The 20,038-nt window shown below is 43.8% G+C and overlaps 1 protein-coding gene across 1 annotated transcript in view; it reads left to right on the top strand.

Annotated features, from left to right (window-relative positions):
* The window catches only part of CHN1 (chimerin 1), an 80,259-nt gene that overhangs the window by 45,848 nt on the left and 14,373 nt on the right, over positions 1-20,038 (top strand). Inside the window, exon 7 of the mRNA XM_042822221.1 lies at positions 11,108-11,185. Within this exon, the coding sequence (XP_042678155.1) occupies positions 11,108-11,185 (78 nt within the window). The remainder of the gene's footprint in view (positions 1-11,107; positions 11,186-20,038) is intronic.

Here is a 20,038-nt window from a genome sequence, read left to right on the forward strand (position 1 = left end):
ACTGATTTTCCCAGGCAAACTGTCATCTTCTTTCCTTGCTAGTCTTGTTGGCACTCAGCTGTGCCCTCTTAGTTCCTGTGCTTTTCGAATGGCATCCCAGCTGATTCCATTTAACCTTCCAGAACCTCACCTACCTGTGCTTCTAAAGCACGTTAATGTAATGGTCACAGAGTGATGTGGAGAATTACCATGAAGTGAAAGCTACGTGTCTGTGTTGATAGCCTGACTATATACTGCTGGTCTAGTACTAGTGCAAAGTTAAAAGCAATTAAGGCCACACAAACTTCGAAGTGAAGAGCAGCTTGGGTCAGGTTGCATTTCAAATGCACAGTATGCCTCCCATCTCACTGCTGCGCTGTGGATATGCATAGCCGAGGATCAGCATCCCAGTTTAGCCTTGCTTTGTAGGTGCCTGTCACTTAGTTGCTCGCTGAGAAGAGTTGCCTCATTGCCTTCTGCTTTGTCAAGTAAGTGTAGCTTTTTCGTGATCTGGCACGTGAGGTCTATACACAGAGGTGGAGTTTTTGTAAAGTCCAATGTTTAATTATACCAAGGGGCCAACTGCCATATGAAATTAGGGGTAGTCCCTCAGGCTCAAAACCAGGCCCTCCACAAAAGCACAGGGGGTAATTGCCCTCGTTGTATTCATGTGCCTGCTCAAGCCTTTGTAAAATGAACGCTGAACAAAACCGTTAAGAAGGCTGTAAAGCAGTATGATTGCTGTGCAATTAAGTCTGAAGAATACTGCTTGTGTTGTTGCTGATAAAATGAAGCCATTAGCGATGAATGAGGTGCTTTTCTTTTCCTGTGCTTTCAGTGTTGATAGAAGCATATCTGTGTAGCCCTTGCTAGTAAAATGCAGTCCTTTCCGGGGTTTCTGACATTCGATAGTTTGGATCTGGTTACATTTTTACTGCCTTTCTTACCTGACCATAGCTTCTCTGTTGTTGGCTGGCAGGCGTTTCCTTCCTTTTTCATTGGCATAGGCTAGCGGAGGGAAGGAGGAAGCTCCCTCAGCTCACAATAAATCAGAGAGGTGGATTTGGTCTGGGCCGTCTTCAGGTGGAGAGAGGTTTTATCATGGATCTGAAGAGATGGGCATGGAAATAAAGAGGTCAGACTCAAGATAGAGATTGTGGCTTCAGTCCTAGGAGGAGCCTGTTGCTTCCCAAGTCCAGGGGCTGTTTACCTGTGGCGCCCAGAAAGGCTGCTGAGATATATAGCGAGGAAGCCCCACATCCCTATATATGGAAATGAAGGCCTTTTCTTTAAAACTGGTTTTCTTTGTTTTTCTGTTCTCACAACTTCATAGTCCTTCTAGTGGTCCCAGGCATGAACTGGCAGATCTCTCTCAGAGCAGGAGTGTGATTACCACTTCTCACTCACGCCACAAGCTTCCTGGGCAGTGAGGAACTGCAGTGGGTTGCTTGCTGGCAACTCTGTCATTTGTTATTCTGTTTCCATAGCTGTGTGTTGGGTCTTTTTTTTTTTTTTTTTTTTTCTTTTTTTTAAAACTCCTCCTCCCATCTGGCATCTCCTAATTATTTTCTATTACTAATCACTTCTCCAGGAAACAGGCTGGACTATTGAATAAAGAGACCTATAAAAGGATAATTTTATTATTTACAGGTTTCTTACCTCACTTAGACTTTATAATGTGACATTCTATAGCTGGTGATAATCACCTTGGGCTGTGATTGTGTCTAATCTCATAAACTAGGCAGGGTCAGGTCTGGTCACTCGTTGAATATGAGACTCCCCAAGGCAGCGGGAAGTGGTGTGAGTAGCACCTTTTGCTGTGAACTAATATCCAGGATGTCTTCTGTTTTATCCTCTAAGACTCTGTACCCTGCATAACTCAGCACTGTGAGTCAGAAAACCAAGGATTTTCTCTACTTACCTCTATCTCTGTTCAGTTAAGATTAATATTTATAGCGTGGGGTTGATTTTTATGTAGATGGGAGGAGGGGAAAGGATTTTATACTGTTCACTGTTTACATGCTCACAAGTACAAATAGGTATTAGTTGGCTTCTGTACAAAGATGGAAAAGGATGAGGACCTGTGAAGGTCTGGTCTGTCATTACCCATTCACTTGGGTAGTCCCATGACAGGCAGGCACATCTGCGCCACTAATAATTGCCTATTCATAAGTGGTTACCAAACCCGTAAGACTGCTAAAGAGTGAAATGTCTAAGTCCCAGCAGAAAGAGAAGTAGTTAGGGTGCCTAAATGAAGTATTTGGAAGCACTGGACTATGAAAGAAAAAAGAGCAATCCTTTATCCTGTGGTTAATGTTGCAAAAGTAGATCTGTTCAAGCCTTTGCTTCTTTCCTTCTGATCTTTCACAAGCAGCAGATAAAATTTCTCATGCTTAGTTTTAGCCTCTAGCTGAATATTTTTCTCTTCAGAATTTTAACAAAGTAAGGAAAGCAGTTTTGTTGCTAAGCTCAGAAAACTACTTGCTCTTATTGCTTCAAACCTGTCACACTAGTTAGCAGCAAAGACAGCAACTTTTGACAGTCTTCTAAAGTCTTCCTTATATCATTAACTTTGAGAACGTTCAACTTTTCCATATTTAATGTTTTTTTGTGCATGGCATCGGCAGTTAGAAATAGTGTTTTTCTGGCATTTGCTGTTACTACAGTCCTAATGTTAAAACAACATGAGAACCATCAAGCTGAAAAATCTGACTGTTGTTGAATAGATGTTGCTCTGTCCTTTGTTATCTTAGCGCTAGTATTCCTCACCCCCATACAACTTCAAAGATAATCACAGGATGATGTTTCTTATAGTGATGAACACGTTATAATGCCCTTAAGCTATATTCTTTCTAGTGGAGATTATTGCCTTTGAATAGAGCTAAAGCAGTTGAAATAGTTTGTGTAAGGGGTATTAGAGCTAGTGTCACAAAGCGTAAAGTCGTATAGTAAACTTTATTCATACGTGTATCTGAATTAGTACATTTTCTTATGGCTTCCAATTGGTGTATTGGATTAATGGTGCTGATTAAGGCAAATGGTTTTTCCCCCTTCCTAACTGAGAGAACAGAGGATGAATACTGTGAAGAATCGGAAAGCCAAATTTCCAGTTTGGCATGTAGGGGTGAAATACTTGAGAAGCTCTACACGTTAAGCTCTTGGATACATGACATATTGCCTAAAAATTTCTGGTGATTTTGCATTGCTGGAAAAGCCTTGGAGCATTTACTAAACTTAATGTGACAATGGATTGGGTTTGCATTCAGGCATTTCTGGAAATTGTCTGGTGATTGGAGTAACAATGTGTTTGAAACAAACGAACAAAATCTTTGAAAAGTATCAGATGTTTTTATCTTTCACTGAGTCTAAAAGTCTTCAGTGACAGTTTTCCATTCAATCCAGCCTCCAAACCGAGCTGCAGCCTGTGCTAGGAAACAATCACCTTCATCATAGGCTGGTTGTAAGGCAGGCTCACTGCTCAGCAGACTAACGGGGCTGGGAGCTCACTGGGAGACTCTGTGGGCTTTCTCTTAGACAGCTCTTGCTGAAAATTGAAACAACATTAGAAATCTTCCGAGCAGTACCACTAGTTGAGCACTAGTTGAGGGTGGAAGTATAAATAAAAAATTGTTACTTAGAATGAAAAATGTGACTGAGTAAGAAGCAAGCGGTGATGCTGGATAAATACGTAATTGCCATTGTCAATAACTGAATTGAAGAAATAAAACTACAACCCAGACTTAGTTTTTGATGTTTAACATGCCCTGTATGTCAAGAGAAGAGCTTCTGTTCAAAGATCGTATGCCTTTAATATCCGAACTGTCAGGTCTTTGACTTACTGAGTGGGACCTGAGACAGCTGGAAATAGACATCACCTGAAAACTGAGTAGCAAAAAACTACAGACTCACTGAATGAAAAAAATAAACTAACCTAAAGCAAAGGTCCTTGTCTGTAACAGAAGTTGTACCACCTGTACATGTACTGATTCCTGCTTCTTCCCCAGAAGATAAATAATCCACGTTTATGATGGAGATTTGCACTCCCCACTTTGAATCATTCAAAATGATTCGGTTTTCAAATCAAAATGTTAAGTTTGCTTTCAAGATTCTGATTTTGGCCATTTGATACAGTGGTTACTTGAGTGCTCGTCACAAGTAAGAAATTTTAATAGCTATAGCTTCCTCTAGGGAAATGGAATGCTTCCTGCCTTTACAACAAGAATTTTCATGACAGAAGCATTTAAAAATGTTAATTAGAAAACTTAGAGGGAATAAATAGGAAAGATGAACCATATGTGAGAAAGGAGAATGAGAAAATTGGAACAGTTGGAAATTGTTCAACAGAATGTAAAACAATGTTTGTTTGTTTTTTTTTCTGAGTCTCTAATCAGAGATTAGATATTATGGGTGACAATAAACAGATAATTTGACTTTGGGACTTTGCAGTGTGTAATTCCACCCTGGTTTCCTTCATTGCAAGTTTCAAATCAATCCTTAGAGATGGAAATGGCAAGGAAACAAGGGGCCAACATGAGAAGCTCATCTGAAAGATGATCAGCCTTTCTCAGTCTGCCTAATTACACTATGTAAAATGAACGTAGACCTAGACCCACTGCAGCGGTGCAGCTCTGCCCACAGCACAGATGAACCTAGATAACTGTTAGTTGGGGTCTGCCAGAAGTGCCAATGGACATGTGGGATTAGCACGTTTTTGCCATTGGAAGGAGGTGGTCCATAAGCAGATTTTTACCATTGTAAGTTGTGTGTGTTTCCTGCCAATGTCGCAACTCTGGTTTCTTTCAGAGTAACAAATATTTTCACCTTGATTCGTGGAGTTGAATTAAGAGTTATTTAAAGAAAGATTAGAAGGCTTTGCAGTTCCTTATTTTTGCTAAATAAGTATGATTATGGTCTCTGAGCAAGTTGAAGAAAGAAACTCTGACAGCACGTGTATCATAGCAACATAGCCTGCTCAGGAAGAAGTGGATGAATTCAAAATACAGGATGTGCCAAAGGAACAGGTGTAGTCTGAAATACAGAGAGTTTGCAGAAATTAATGAGCTGCGGTTTTCAATTATAACATATATTGAATCATTCTAAATTGAATTACTATGTAGAACAAAAAAAAGTGCTATTAGTCTTCTCTTGCAATCTAATGCTTCAGATGTGAAATGAATATTATACATCAGGCAAGAGAATGTTAATGAGACATAAAAAAAAGATTTCCATACTGCTTCCTATGCTATAGCAGTATCCAAGACTCCCGTTCCGTGAGGAATAAATTAAAAATACCTAGGAAATGTAATAATAGAAAGAAAGACTTTGTGGATTATCTGAGTACCGTTATTCCCAAGTCGATGAATTTTCAGTTACATAAATTTGCAGGAGTTTATAATAATACCTGCTTTTAACATTGTGATTCTTACATGGCTGTGATGAAGAAGTTTTTAGCCACTGTCAACATTCCCTTGCTAGGAGACAGGCCAGCTCCCGTATCAGTGGGTATGATTAAGGTTCTTATGTGCCTTCTCTCTCTTAGGAAAATCTTCTAACAATGTGGATCAGATAAAAAATAAATTATCATGAGTTACCTATAGTTTCAAAATATTAGCCTAATGGTCTGTTTTGCCTTGTGATACTTACATGTAGCATGTTAGTTACAAACAGTATTTGCTGTTAGAGTAATCCTCACACAACTGCAGTTTTGCATTACATTTTTACTATTATTGCTCCTATACAGTATGTTGTCTTGGGGCGTTTTTAAGTTACTTTGAATTTATTTTTGGAACAAGATTTGCCTTGAAGTGTCACAAGTCAAGGGATTTTTTGCTGGAGCAATGCCTCGCTGCAGCAAGCGCCAGTCAGTCATGCCTTGGTCAGGAATGCATAGCTCCCTCACGCCAGCAGGGCCTGCAGGCAGCCTCCTTGCTCCACCAGCTGTTCATCCTGTGGGTCCCAGCAGCAATACGCGTCACTCTGCAGCCCTGATCTGGCAGTGCCTGTCAGTGTCATGGTGGGCTGAAACCCAATGAGCAGTCCTCATCGCCTTGCCGTGTTTCGATGTTTACAGCGTCCTCCAGAACCACAAAAAAAAACCCTGAACTTGTGTCTGGAGGAACTTTGAGTGTTTTATTGCATTTATACCATTGTTGGAGCTGTGGTCACGTACCAAGATAGCCCCTTCCACTGGCAGAGAAACTGTCTGCCACTGAGGAGTGCCTTGCTCCTGTATCACTATCCAGAGAAAACAAGTTCTGCTTTTTAAACTATCATACTTCAAAGCAAGCCAGAGATTCATGCAGACTCAACCTTGGTAAGGTTTTAATTAAAAAACATTTCAGTTTTTTTTTTTTATAAAAACAGATGTAGCATCAGTTAAAACATTTTATTTTAAACTTTTATTAAATTCTAGATATAAAAATGTTTAACGTTACCTGCTGTGGAATAGTATATAGTGTTGTCATCAAAACTAATTTGTAAAACCATAAAAATTTCAAAAGTAGCCATTTCTTTAGCTTCAAAAATAGTATACTGGGGAAAAGATCCTATTTAATTAGGAGCCAGTCCACTTGGAGTTCTGTTATGAAAATCAGAAGTTTTCTCAGTGATAGGATTTCACTGTTCCCCCGCGTCTTCAACCCAAACTCAGCAGTGGGTACTGCTGCCTGGCACGCAAGTTGCTTGTTGCACGGGGATCTCTGTCGCTTTGGTTGTTGTGTGAGCCCAGTGCTGCCTGCAGGCCTTGTGCTGTGGCTGGTGGCCAAAGGACGCGCTGGTCCTTCCCATCGCCTTTGTGAAATACCAGCACTGGGCTGAACTCTTAAGTAGCATTCCTACCCTCTGCTCACACAGTTTACTTGGGGATGGAGGCTCTGCCTGGCATTACTTGTCCACAAGTTTGGTTGAAGGTTTGGTTTTCAAATATGCTATTCCTTGAGATGTGTACAGTAGGCTGCGATTCTCAAAAAAATGCTTGCAGAATAACTGCTGGTCAATATTGTTATTAAATTGCATTCCTTAGAGGGAAGAGATTGTATTACATATATAGTCTGAAACAATAAAGGCATGTTTAGTCATTGCAACATGAAAATACCATATGAGAATGAAAAACCTGCTGTGTGCTGCACACGCATTCTCAAGACTGAAGAAAACATGATACTGTGCTTGAGAGAGGAGCCAGGTGGTCGTGAAAATAAACACTTTTGTGCTGGAAATGTGTGTGGAGTTCAGGATGTCTGAGTAAGCCCAGCCTTTTTTAGGGTTTCTGAGATTAACCTGATGTTTCCATCTTCTGTGTTTTTGTTTTTGTTTTTTTTCTCCTGCAGTGATTTCAGTTTATTCCTCAACAAATGAGAAAGGCATTGATTTGCCTTTATAGAAAGATTATTTGATGTTGACTGAATTGTATGACTGGATTAAACTTGCATAATGTGACTTTCAGAGAGTGACTAATTGGAATTTACTGCGAGCCATGGATGACTTTAAAATCAATTCTGTAGATTCTTCATAATAAGACTTACTAATTGTGAGATTAGCACCAGAAAATATGCATTTATTATCCAAATAACATGGAGAACAAATAGGGCTCAAGAAAATAGCTGCTTCCACCACACTGTGAAGAAATGCTTCAGGGAGCAGTAAGGAAAGCAGTGTCTCAGTAAGACTCCCAAATTGAAGCCCTGTTGTGGCTGAGATTTTTGGACAAATGTGAAGACTTGAAATAGCAGGCTATGGTCTTTGGTTTTCTTTTTTTTTTTTCCTTTAGACCATGTGTACAATGTGCAACCTCTGAACACGTCTTGTTTAATGGTTGTTGTGTTTCTGGGCTTGAGTTATGTATTTTTTTTTTAAGTGCTTGTTTCGATCACTAAAACGATGAAGGCTGAGAGGCTGCTCTGCTGAGATTGGCCTGCCTATTATTTCCAGTCATTCTGTTTTCAGTTCACCTCAACCCTGTGAAGTCACATATTCACTTAAAAAGTTCTCCAATTTCCTTTCTCCTGCAGTGTGCCCAATGTATGCATCAACATTTGCACTGCCACAAACTGATAAAAAATAACATAGCATTGGGACTTGACTTTGAGAAGTGGAAAGGGGAAGACTTTGCTCTTCATGTTTCTGCCTCTGGACAGTGGGAAGTGTTGTGGGAGGCCAGTGGGGGGACATGTAGGAGCCACGATGGAGCAGGTCTTGAATCAAGAGCCGATCAAGGGTGTAGGTGGAGCAGTATGGGCTGACCAGAGCAGAAGAGAGTGTCAGGAGAGAAATCACATCCTGCATGACTTGAGCTGAGCCATGCCTGTGCTCTCGGTGGCGGTGGCTCACCTGTAGGGGCTGCTCCCTGCACTCTTATTACCTCATGTACAGGATCTGGACCTGCCCACGGACCCACAGGATGAACAGTTAGGTGTGTACAACAGAAATTTGGTATTCCAGTTCAGTTTTCAAAGCAGAGGATGAGGGCTGTGCTAAGAGTGCTGTCTTGCAATAGCAAACCTCCAAAGTTAGTGAATGGCAGAAGAATGATGTTGTATGATGATATCATCTGAAAGCAGTTTTTCTGGAGATGAATTTTAGCTGCAACGCTGGTTTCTGTTAGGGATATATATGTAAGAAATAGATAATGTTGCTTTTCTTAGTTTTTTTTAGTGGCTAACTTTATGGTTTTCTCTTTATTTCAATCTAGTTTTTTGGTATGCACAGATACAGTGCAAGCAGTGCATGTAAGGGGCTGTTTGCTGTATGTGTGTGCAGCATTCCTCTAACTGTAAACAGCAGAAAATGCTTTGCACTGATCACTAGGAAACAGATTTATGTAAAACCAATCAGCGGTCTTAGTTAGATTACTGTAACACAAAGCAGTGTTAGAATTAAAATTCATAATCTTATAACTACTTTTCAGATTATTATGTGTTTTCATAATTAGAGCCATGAGATACGACCTTTCCCTGTTGGGTAGTTGTGCTTACTCTTTTATTGGCAATCTTAAGATTTAATTTTCCAGGATCCAGAGATCAGTTTCTACTAACGTGACTCTAAAGTGCAATTGAAAATAAATCAGTTCTAAAGCTTTAGACAGAAGAAAACTGATAATTAAGGAATAAGTATGTCAAACAAACAAACAAAAAACCTCTACAAATATGCCTCTACCAATGACTGAAAGGAAAATTCAGAATGCTTTATCTTGCTTCTTCAGTGAAATGATGCAGGTATTAGTACAGGTCAATTCTGATAGTAAATGTACTCTGGAACAAAACAAATTCAATTTTTAAGGGGTTTATTTCCTGGTACGAACTGTTTCTTTCCCTTTTCAAAATAAAAGCAGAGGAATTTTGGGTTTGGAGCAATTGGTTCCTCTGGGCCAGGTTTAGACCCACCTTGTTCCACATGGACTTTCACCCAATGTGGTCTTTGGGAATGAAATCTTGGAGCTGGGAGAAGGGACTGAAAGAGCTCGAAGGCCTGCTTCCTCCTCGTGTGGCCCTGCTGTTTCACATTTGTGTGAAGATGAGGTGGTCAGTTTGTGGCATCCCTGAGCTCTCTCTTCATTTTTCTTCATCTCCCACTGCTATGTGACACATATCAGAAGGATGTGGAGAGGAATGTGAGAGAAGCACATCTATCCACCTGCAGCGGACATGAGTGTTTTAGAGCAAGCCATGCAGACTGAGGTAGCCACTGGATGATCATCTCTTGGTAGGGAGATCATGCAGTCCCCTGCATGTATTGAGGCACTCCTAAGGTCCTGTGTATGAGCAGTTTTGTTCTATGTTTGGCCAGGGTCTGGATTATTAGCAGTTTGCTTGCAATACAAATTAGTGATTGGTGAAGCAGATAAGGACCAGGCTCTGAACAACCTGATCGAGCTGCAGATGTCCCCGTTCACTGCAGGGATGTTGGACTACATGAGTTGGAAGGAATCCTGAAAGATCAAGCAATTCTATGGTATGTCGAACTTCAGTCTCTGCAGCTTGCCTCTCTGCAGGTAATTAAAGCCCAGGGGCAGGGTAGTGCTGGCCATGTAGGGGAATGCCAAAGGCTCATGGCCAGCAGTACCTGCAGAACTGAGCTGTGCAGTGACACCACGATCCAGCTGCAACACACCATTTCCATCCAGAAGTCTGCGACAAACTGCGCTTGTCTTTGGTTGTTACTGAGTCATGAGAGATAAAAATACCTCTGCTGCAGGAGGGAGAGCGGCTGCAGTGCTGCAGCCTGCGCCAAGCAGTCAGGGCTGCCTTCCCCAGGCAGTTTGTCACAGCAAAAGGTCCTTGTGGTGCCAACCATGTGTAAGGGACATGGTGGTCACCCCGTGGCATGGACCAGCAGTGCGGTTCTGCTGCCCGGATGAGAACTGTTCAGGAATGCACAGTCGTGTGTGCCAGTGGTGGGACTCCGTTGGTGTGCTGGGAGCGCTACAGAAGGGCAGCTGGGCTCCTAGGGCTGTGCTGGGGGGGGGCACGGGCTAAGCTTCAGGAGGCAGCTGAGCTGCCCGCTGGAAGCAGAGGTCGTTACCTGACGTGAGTTTGTCGAGCATCCGTTTACGTCAAGCACACTGACTGAAGTGACTTTAGAAGAACAAGGCCGGGTCTGCAGCTCCCGTGCCCGCAGCGCCCACGCAGCTGTGCCGGCTCACCCCCATCCCGCCGCCCGGCTCCCGCCGGTACCGCCGCGCCCCGCCGCCCCCATTGGCTGCGGGGCGGGGGCGCGGGGCGGTGCCGGCCGCACGACTCTGCCCTACGCGGGGCGGCGGGAGCGCTCCGCAGCCGCGGCCACCGGCTAAGGAAGAGCTGCGGGTCGGTGCCGCCATGCCGGCGCGCAGCCCCCCGCAGCGCCGCGTCCCGCCGAGCTAGCCGTGCCTGCAGCGGGCCGCCGCTGCCATGCCCCTCCCGGCGCCGTCAGAGCGAGCCTGACAGGCGGCGGCGCGGCCGGCTCTCCTCCCGTCAGTTCCAAAATGCCGTCCAAAGAGTCGTGGCCGGGGCACAGAGCTAATAGATCGGCGGTGCGCAACTCCAAGCGAGAGGGCCGCCAGCCCGATCTGCTGATAGCAGCCCTGGGGATGAAGCTGGGCGCGCAGAAGTCGTCGGTGACGATCTGGCAACCTCTGAAACTCTTTGCTTATTCGCAGCTGACATCGCTTGTCAGAAGAGCAACGCTGAAAGAAAACGAGCACGTTCCCAAATACGAGAAGATTCATAACTTCAAGGTAAGGAATTCCACTGCTTATTTCTTTTAAGGGTACTGTGGGGGGTTGGTTTCACTTGGAATTGCTGCGGTGTTGCAGCGCAGTCATACATCTGCAGGCTCTGACTCGGAAACTTACCTGCTCCGTTACAGCTCACTGCCAGTCACAGCAGCTGGGCATCTTCAGAGCACTGAGGGTTCCATTGCTGGTTGCTTGTGTGTGTGTGTGTGTGTTTGATGCCATTTGTCACATCCAGGTTATCTGTTCCATTTACACTTGTTTGGTACCGGGAGATGCCAGCAGTGATGAAACCTGCCAACTTTTCTTTCCATTCAAGTCGCTCTAGTTCAGTTTTACTTACCATGATGTGATGCTGAAAAGTCATTTAGATCTGATTAGAGGATTAAAGAGATCTCAGTTTGTCGCTGATAAATAGCTTTGGAGGTAAGAAGCATGTTCTGCTGCATCTGGACAGAGCAGATGGTCTGTGTTTCCCTTCGTGTTAATGAACTGAGTGTGACGAGAGGAGCGTGGCTTACATGGGGCTGCTGGAGCTGCTGACATGAGCAACTACTCTGTGTAACCAAATCTGCCTGGCCTTTTATGTTGCTTCTCGCTATTGTGCTGATTTTAAAAAGTAAGCAACAAATGCCTTGTGTTCTTTATTAAGACGTGTCAATGCAGCACATGCATGTTTTGTGTCTGCCTGTAATAAGTGTCCTGTAAAGATTCAGTACCTTAACCTTGGGCAGTCAAATAATGTGCAGTCCTTGTTTGTAAGGCTGAGTGAATTGATGTCATCCCAAATTCCTGCAGCAGTCAGTATGAACTTACAGGCAGGACATGAAGGCCATATTGTTGTTTTGATGAATTTTTACCCTATATAACTTTTGCTTTTATCAACTTTAGGAGAAGGGAAAACCATTAATGGCACATAGGTGTCTGATGATTTAATTAATTATGAATTTTTTAATTATCTCAGATTCTTTATTTTCATTCCCATCACACGTGTGCATGTGTGAATGTGCACATATGTGCATGTGTGCATACTTACCTCCAGGCTGTTGGATTTTATCTACTTCCTTCTACTTTTCAGTTCAGATGATGACAAAAATTGGAAGCCTTGGACGATCAGGATGTTTTGTTGGACTTCTTCACTGAAGCACAAACTTGAAAACAAAATGCTATATAAAAACAGCATTTAATATGAGCTCTTGGCATGGACCAACCCTGCTGCCTGTCTGTCAGCTAAATGCAGAGCTTTTTTTTTTTTTTTTTTTTTTTTTCCATCAAGACCCTGAGTTGTCGTAGAGATCTGAAGCATCTTGCAACTTTCATTTGTTCCTTAGAATCTAAAGGTGGTTCCTGCAGATGCCAGCAGGCAGTGGTTTCCCATGTACCACGGCCTATGTAGGGTAGTATGTATTTAGTTTTGCAGACATCTCTGTTCCTTAGCTGCTCTTCTTTAACAGTCTGAATCACAGCTGTTTTGAAAAGAACCTGATAATTTGATTTTCATTCATTTGAGTTTAGTTGTTGTGGGTTTTTTTGTTTGGTTGGTTTTTTTTTACCCTGAAGCTGTTTCTGAATGGTTGTGTAGCTGTGAGTTTTCCAGGTCTTGTTCTGAAACAGGCTTATGTCTGATCCAAGGTCATAGGTACAGCACAAGCTTCCTGTGCAGGTTGCTTTCTTCGTAATAGTCATGTTGTAGTTCCTTTACATGTACAGCAGGTTGAAGTATTTACCTTTAACAGCAGCTGGTTTCTGAGCTCAGTGAGATACAGTCAGCTTGCACAGGTAACTTTGCTATAGAAGAGCAGAACAAAGTGCTCTCACCTGGAGGGGTGTGCTGCTAAGTGTGGCTCCTCTCCTTTCTGTAAGGAATAACTGCAAACCCTTCAGGATGATTACGTGCTAGATTTCAAATGAATGGCTTGTGTACTTCTTTGCTTTATTGTTCTTCACATCTGTCCAAATTTTCTAAAGACATCACCATTTATAATGCCTCAGGAAGAACCCTAGGTTGTCTGTCGAGCAGAAAATGTGCCACCCATTGTAGGAAGGAAGGAAATGTCAGCCCAAAAATCCTTTCTGGGCTTCTCCTTGGTGGTAGATATTTGAAACAAGAAACAAAATGAAGGCGTAGATTTCGGCTGACCAGAAGCAACTGAGCCCTGCAGCAAGGAGGACACTGCTCTGCACTCTCGCAGCCCACGTTCTCTTGGTAGTGCAGGCACGAGGCAGTACAAGACCTGACCCTTTGCCCAGCTGCTGCTTGGACCAGTCATGTTGATCAGTCATAGAAATGACAAACTCTTAGAGATCCTCTTACGCTGGAGGTACTATGGCATCTCAGTGGAGGGAGGAGGAATGGAGATTGGTTATTGCACAGCAGTTAGTACTGGTTTCATAGAGCAGAGGAGATGGCAGCCGGCACCCAGGAGCAGGTCTAGGGTTAGGGTGCTGTGCTCCCTTGGCCACCTGTGGGTATTCCTTTAGTCACCTCTGGCTGTGATGACACTTGCAGGAGTTTTGTAGCTGCTGACAGCCCCAGGCTCAGACGCTTCATGTTCTGCAGAAGCCAGAAGGCATCTGTACCCATCAGAGCTGGGCCGAGCACTGCGTTTCCATGCATCACATTCCCTAGCATGTTGTCTTAGTTCTTTTTTGCTCTTCATTAATATATGTATGTCTCCAGAAGGCTGTTTTTCACTATCTTTCTGTGCAGTATTGATACTGCCACACTGTTACTTAGTCACTATCTCACTAATGCCTGAGACAGCACAGTCAAATTAATTACAATAAATAACACTTGTAAGGCTGCCTGGTATAGATCGGTGAACATTCAGAACACAACTCCCTTTCAAACCAATGCTTCTTCCAGAGAGCAGAGGTTTTTCCATTGTTGCTTAAGCCACGCTGTTAGGTTAGTCTTGCTAGTTACAGTTCATCTCTCCATGCTGAAGCAGCCTCCTGCGGTGACCCCTTTGGAAGGGAGGCAGAGCAGCCCATACATGTGTGAGAAGTGGGCTTGGTGACACCGGTGTCTGCTGGAGGGACCTTGCCGATATGGAGGGACTCACACATCGCTTTAATAGACAGACTGCTGGTACTAACAAGAGTCATTTGTTTGAAACAAATACAGCAACCTGGCCCAGTTTTCACTCGTGTAGTTGCATCTTTGCTAGGTGTTTGCTGGTGTAAAAAGCCATAACAAATCGTTTCCATGCCAAATCACATTGTTCTAATGAGCTGCTCCTGAGAGCCATGCCTAAACGCTGGGGGCCAGCAAGTGGAAAGTGCAGAAGAAATGCAGAAAGTGGAAGTGCAAGAAGACCTGAAACTGTAACAAACCTTTACTGCAGTGAGCAGAGCCATTTTTGTGTGACTTCTGACATGAACTCATTTCTATTTCTGATCTTCCGAAAAGTGGAGCAGGTGCCTATTTGGGGTGCGTTGGTCGGTCTCCACTGAAAGGAGAGCACTGCTTTTGATGAAGTCTAGCCCTGGCAATGAGAAGATTTTCAAAACATCTTTAAATGAGTCACTGCACTCAAATGAATATTCAGAAGGAGAGCTGGGCGCCGCTAGCACAGTCCCCAGGGAGAGCCTCTGCGCGTTGTCAGAGATAAGAAAGCCTCGGGAAAAGGGAGGTTTCTTCTGGGCTCCTGGTACTCGGGGAAAACATTTTCAAAGGCAGTGGCAGTATCTGGAGAGCAAAACTGGAGAAAATCCTCCACGAAACTTTGGAGAAGATCATGTCAGTTCTGTGTAGCTGCTTCTGAAACTCGTGCTGCGTTATACAGCAATTCAAGCCAGAAAAGCTTTTAGGCATGGATGGATTTAGTTTTTTCCTCTTATTTTTATTTAATGTTTCTTTTTAACTTTTTTTTTTTTTTAAGGCTTGGCTTTTCTAAAGCAGATTCCCAGTAGTGCATTATTACTTAACCCTCTCTGCTTTCTAAATGCTAATCCCTGCATTCAAGATCTGGCTCTGTTTTGGGTTTTGTTTCATTTTTTTTCTTTTTCTAAATCTGTATTTCCGCTGTAATTCCATCCCACCTTGCTGGTAGCTTTCTAAGTCGTTAGCTGTGGCTCTTGCGGGTCTCCCGCATGTAGGGCCATAGGAACAAAGCAGCCCATGAATGGCAAGGCTCAGAAACACTCTGCAGGGACTGGGCAGTGCCTCCAGGGGCAGGGAGCACTGCTTCTGCTCCCATCAGTGCTTTTGCCTCTAAATTAAATGTAGCATCTGTGCAAAATCACTTCTTTAGGGATCTGTTGAGGTTTTGTATTACATTTATGTCATTATGTGGAGCATATATGGCATGTATATATACATACTATTTTAAGTATGAAGATTTTATTCAATTTTCACCTGTGGTTTCTGAATGTTGTATCTAGACACAGGTGTTGAGTTACTTAGGCCTGGAATGAAATGGATAGTGTTCTAATCTCTAAGATATCGATTTGAAAAAAAAAACAAATCTGCTCTTCCATTCTGAAAGGAAGGTAATCAGATTCATTGCGTTTACAAGGCAAAAAGCGCACACCCGCTACTCTCTCTGCTGTTTGTTGCCTTGTCTCTCTTAGAGCAGAACCTAACGCCATTTTCCAGTTGTTCTCATTTCTGCTGACATGATCTGCACAGACCAGGAAGTCAACACAACATGACAGCGCTTCAGGCTCCGGGTGAGCAAGGACTGGGAGGAACGGCTGCCTGCTCAGCGTTCATGTCTGTGCCCGCTGCCCATTGCCATGCTATTTATACTTGATGCCCTGAATCACGGCCCCCTTCTCTGGAGCTGCTGGAAGAAGTTGTTGGCCCGATCCCAGGCATATAGCACCACAGCTGGGTTAAGCAGTCTTTGGTGGTTTGTTGCAATACTCTCATTACACTCATTTCTGCAATACCTTCATGTGATAGTGAATTATCTTAGAGCTGCGCTGTGCCGTGCTGTTGTCATGGCAGACTTCTTGTTTCTGAGATTACTCAGCAGCAGCGTTTGCCTCGCGGTAGGAAAGTCGTGTTCTGTAATATTTGGCATGCTTGAGACCCTTGTTTTAGAGGGCCTGCCTATTGTTAATATATGCATACACTGAGTTAAAGCATTGGCCAAACCAAAGTTGAAGCAGTTTGTTTTCTCACTGATCTCTCTTCTATGCCCTTAACGTCCAGGCATCCTCTGTCTGTACTTGGGTGCATACAGAGGGCGTGCCTACTGGGTGCCAGCGTGGGTACACCCAGCGTCTGATGAAATCAGCTGTGACTGAGGAGACAGACATTAATAATACAGGCTGAGTTATCATTTTAATTGAGACTTACAGTGTCTCCTGTATCAATTAAAAGCTTGGTGGAGTCCCAACAGGCAGAATTCAGCTGATGGAAATGCAAATCAGCGAGGACCACTGAGCTGACGGGTTTCATCAGCAACGTCCCATGATCTTTAGGCACTTGGCTGAAAGACACTGCTATAGCCAGCAGAGCGGCACCCTGGGAGAACCATGCAGTGCAGGTACCTGATGTGTGCCATCACTCAGCCCCCAGCCAGCTCGGTCTCTTCCCCAAGCACCAGCAGGGCTGTCCAACGCAGAGAGCTCTGGAAAAATGCGAAGCTGCAATACTTTTTCCATCCTTTCTCTAGTCAGTGTATTTCATTCCAATGCAGATGTTGCCTGAATTTTCGAAATCCCATTCTTCTTGCCAGCATCTCAGCATGGAGGGCTATGGGAGATGCTACGCTGCTCAGTGTGGAGCATGGGTCCTGATGGAGCTGCTGTCCAGGGAGACCATGGCAGCCTGTAACAGAGACAGCTTTGTTTTGTGCTGTCAGAGAGCTGTTTTCCGAGCTCAGAGTTTATTTTATGTATACGTAATTTGTCAGATCCAGCCTTGCTTTCTGCCTTGCTGAAGCTGCGCACATCCATCATGTTCTTGCACGTCACATTTCCAAAGCACTTTGCTGATATTCTCTCACTATCTTGACAAGTTATATAATGCAAGTCCCCCAGTTTTGAATGCTAATTATCTGCTGGCTCATTCCTGGTTTTCAGATAACAGCCAAAGAACTGCCCAGTAAAAGCAAAAAGCATAAGAAGTAAGGGGGTTTGTGCGATACATGGGTAACTGCAGCAGTGACTTTTGTAGAGCCCGAGAATTATCAGAGATCTGCTTGAGGAGCTCCTAGCTTGTGGTATAGGCTGTTGTCAGTCATCAGATCATTTTTTTATTTGCTTAAGTTTGCCTCTTTTTATAAGCAATATTTTAATTAAATTAATTTCATTTTAATTAAATTAAAAAAAAAAACCCAAATGGTGTTCTGTAACATACATAGTAGCTAATCACCAGAGGTAAGATATTTTTCCCAGGGTGTGACAAAATGTCTTTCAGACCCAAAAAAGCACTCTCTTCCTATATAAGATCATAGTCCTTATTATTATACCTTGCTGCTGCTGTGGTAGAGTTCAAACTAGAAATGCCAATGTGAGATTCCCCTGTTATCCTTAGACTTGCAGAGCAGCCTAATAATTGGATTTTATCTCAGTTTAGAAGTAAGTATTTTCCTTTAAAATGATCTAGAATTAGATTTTTCTTTTAAACTCACACTTGAAATCTTGTGGAAAGAGGAAGAGAAGAGGATTTTTGGGACAGGAATGAGAATGAAAGATTTGGGAGATACAAAGCCCAGTTTGGCAGTTTTGTACTCTCACATTTTATAAGATGCCTGCATATGGCACATGCTCTTTTTATAAAGGGAAAGACACACCTTGTAATTTAATCAGGATCTCTGGAATTCTGCCTGGTGTGTTGTCAGAAAACTTTTTGGAAAGGCATGATTTCGTTTTGAAATAAGCAAGTCACTTGACAGGTTTTTAGAATGGGGAATTGAATGTAAAAATCAGAATGCTATATTAAAGGGTCACGTGCAATAGGCTCAATATTGTTTGCAGGTGCTGGCCCTCTCGCTAGCAGTGGGATGCAAATGTTCCCCTCTAGCGTGCTGCCTGGCCCTGCTCTGCAATGTGAAGCAGTTGGAGGGCCATTCTGGCCCCAGAAGACCACTTCTTGATGTTTTCTGGCATGGTTTACTGCCTCTGATTTCATTTCCTGCGGTCTGTGCATTCAGCCTGTGCAGGGCTGGACCTCCAGTTCCACTCTGTGGCAGTGGGATGTGAACATTCTGGCACCACTGAGCTCTGTGCAAAGGCATTAATGCTTCCAGACCCCAAAAGAGGCATCAGGGCTTGTCCTGCAGGATCACATACCAGGGGTGGAAGGGCATCGTGGGCCAGAGGGCCCCTAATTAATGTTGCCTGGGAACCTCCTCTGGCATGTCTGAGAAAGGTCAAAGCAAGAGAAAGCATGACAGAAAATAGAAAAACCCACCTGTAGCTTTTAATTTGTTTTAATTTTGCATTCAGAATAATGTATAAGCAAGTAATTTGAATGGTACAGAGTAAAGCTAAGCAGACTTGCGACAAATGTTCACCTGAGAAGGTAATTTCCTAAGGAGATGTTACAGCAAGGCATTGCAGTGTTTGGATGGAGTCTGGCTGCATGGGACGAGAGCAGTGATTCCAAAACAGTGATCCTGAAGGGCAAAGACCAATCTCCATCTAAACTCACAAAGGGAAGGATGGTACGCTGTGCTGATAGGAAAGAGGGAAGCAGGGGAGCCTGCCTTGCCCTTTTGTTTTGAGTTGCTTCTGGGTCACAGCAGCCACCATCACAGGGACAGGCAGCCTGAGCCCAGTCCTTGCTGGTGACTGCAAGGCAGATGTTGTTTCTTGCAGAAGTTGTGTTAGTCCCTCAGGCATTAAAGCACAGCGTTTTGCTTGAGGAGATCAGATTCTGAGAAGGGAAGGCTGCCAAAGACCTGTAGAAAAGCAGGGGGTTGAGGAAGAAAGCCAAGAGGATGTGGGTAGTGCAGGTGTCTCACAGAGAAGAAGGTGTGAAAAATCTCTTTGTGTGGAGAGGGAACAAGAAAATAGAGATTGCAGCTGCTGACAGTCTTGTCATCATTTGCTTCATGGGAGTCAGCTGGAACTTTGAGAAGGGAACTGTTGCACTTTCAGAGTTGGTGGTGGTGGCACTGGCTTGCTGGAGCTGGGGGCACCCAGCACTGCTTCCAGAGATGCTCATGGCAAGCAGGGCTGGGAGCCATTGTGTACTTTGGAGAATTGGAGAGCAGATCTCCAGAGCAGTGTGCCAGCCTGCCCACTGCTACTGCTTGGCAGGCAGTAAGTGCAGGAGGTCTGCAGCCAAAGCAGGACCTGGCCTGGAATGCTGGGCTCTTGTTGGAGGTGAGTGTTATCTGAGGTCCAGCTGCTGGGTGCACCTCGTGGAGGGGGTGCTCTCTGCCAAGTGGCTCTGGAGAATCGACTGAGTAAAGCCTTGAGAATATTTATTGTATTTCACTGTGAATTTCATTACTTTATGATTACCAGTTTCTTGAACACTGGCTAAGGAAGCTTTGGATATCTCTGCAAAGAGTCTCGTGGTCTCCTAAAGCAGGCACTTTATCAGAATAAAACCCAAACCAGTTTGTGGTGTCTGCAGGATTTGCAGCTTATGCATGAACCAGGATTGAAAGCAGCATTGGCTTTTTTAGCTTTGAATTTCGTCCTGGGTCAGCGAGTTCTTGTTTTCACTTAGTAGACTCATTTAGATTTTCAATATGTGGCATTAGTCTGGAGAGAATTAATTTCCTACAGAGCTGCTCTGAACTAGAAAGCCCTCGAGGTGCATCTGGAGTGTCTGTGCTGCACTGGTGCTTTGCCAGGCAGGATGCTTTCCACCCAGGGCTGCTTCAGCACTCATCACCCTGTGCATCCCTTGTGGAGGTGCATCCCTTGTGGAGGTGCATCCCTTGT

The sequence above is a fragment of the Centrocercus urophasianus genome, unplaced genomic scaffold, assembly GCF_019232065.1.
Source record: "Centrocercus urophasianus isolate 14NV4802_14NV808 unplaced genomic scaffold, USGS_Curo_1.0 seq_20, whole genome shotgun sequence".
NCBI classification, from domain to species: domain Eukaryota; kingdom Metazoa; phylum Chordata; class Aves; order Galliformes; family Phasianidae; genus Centrocercus; species Centrocercus urophasianus.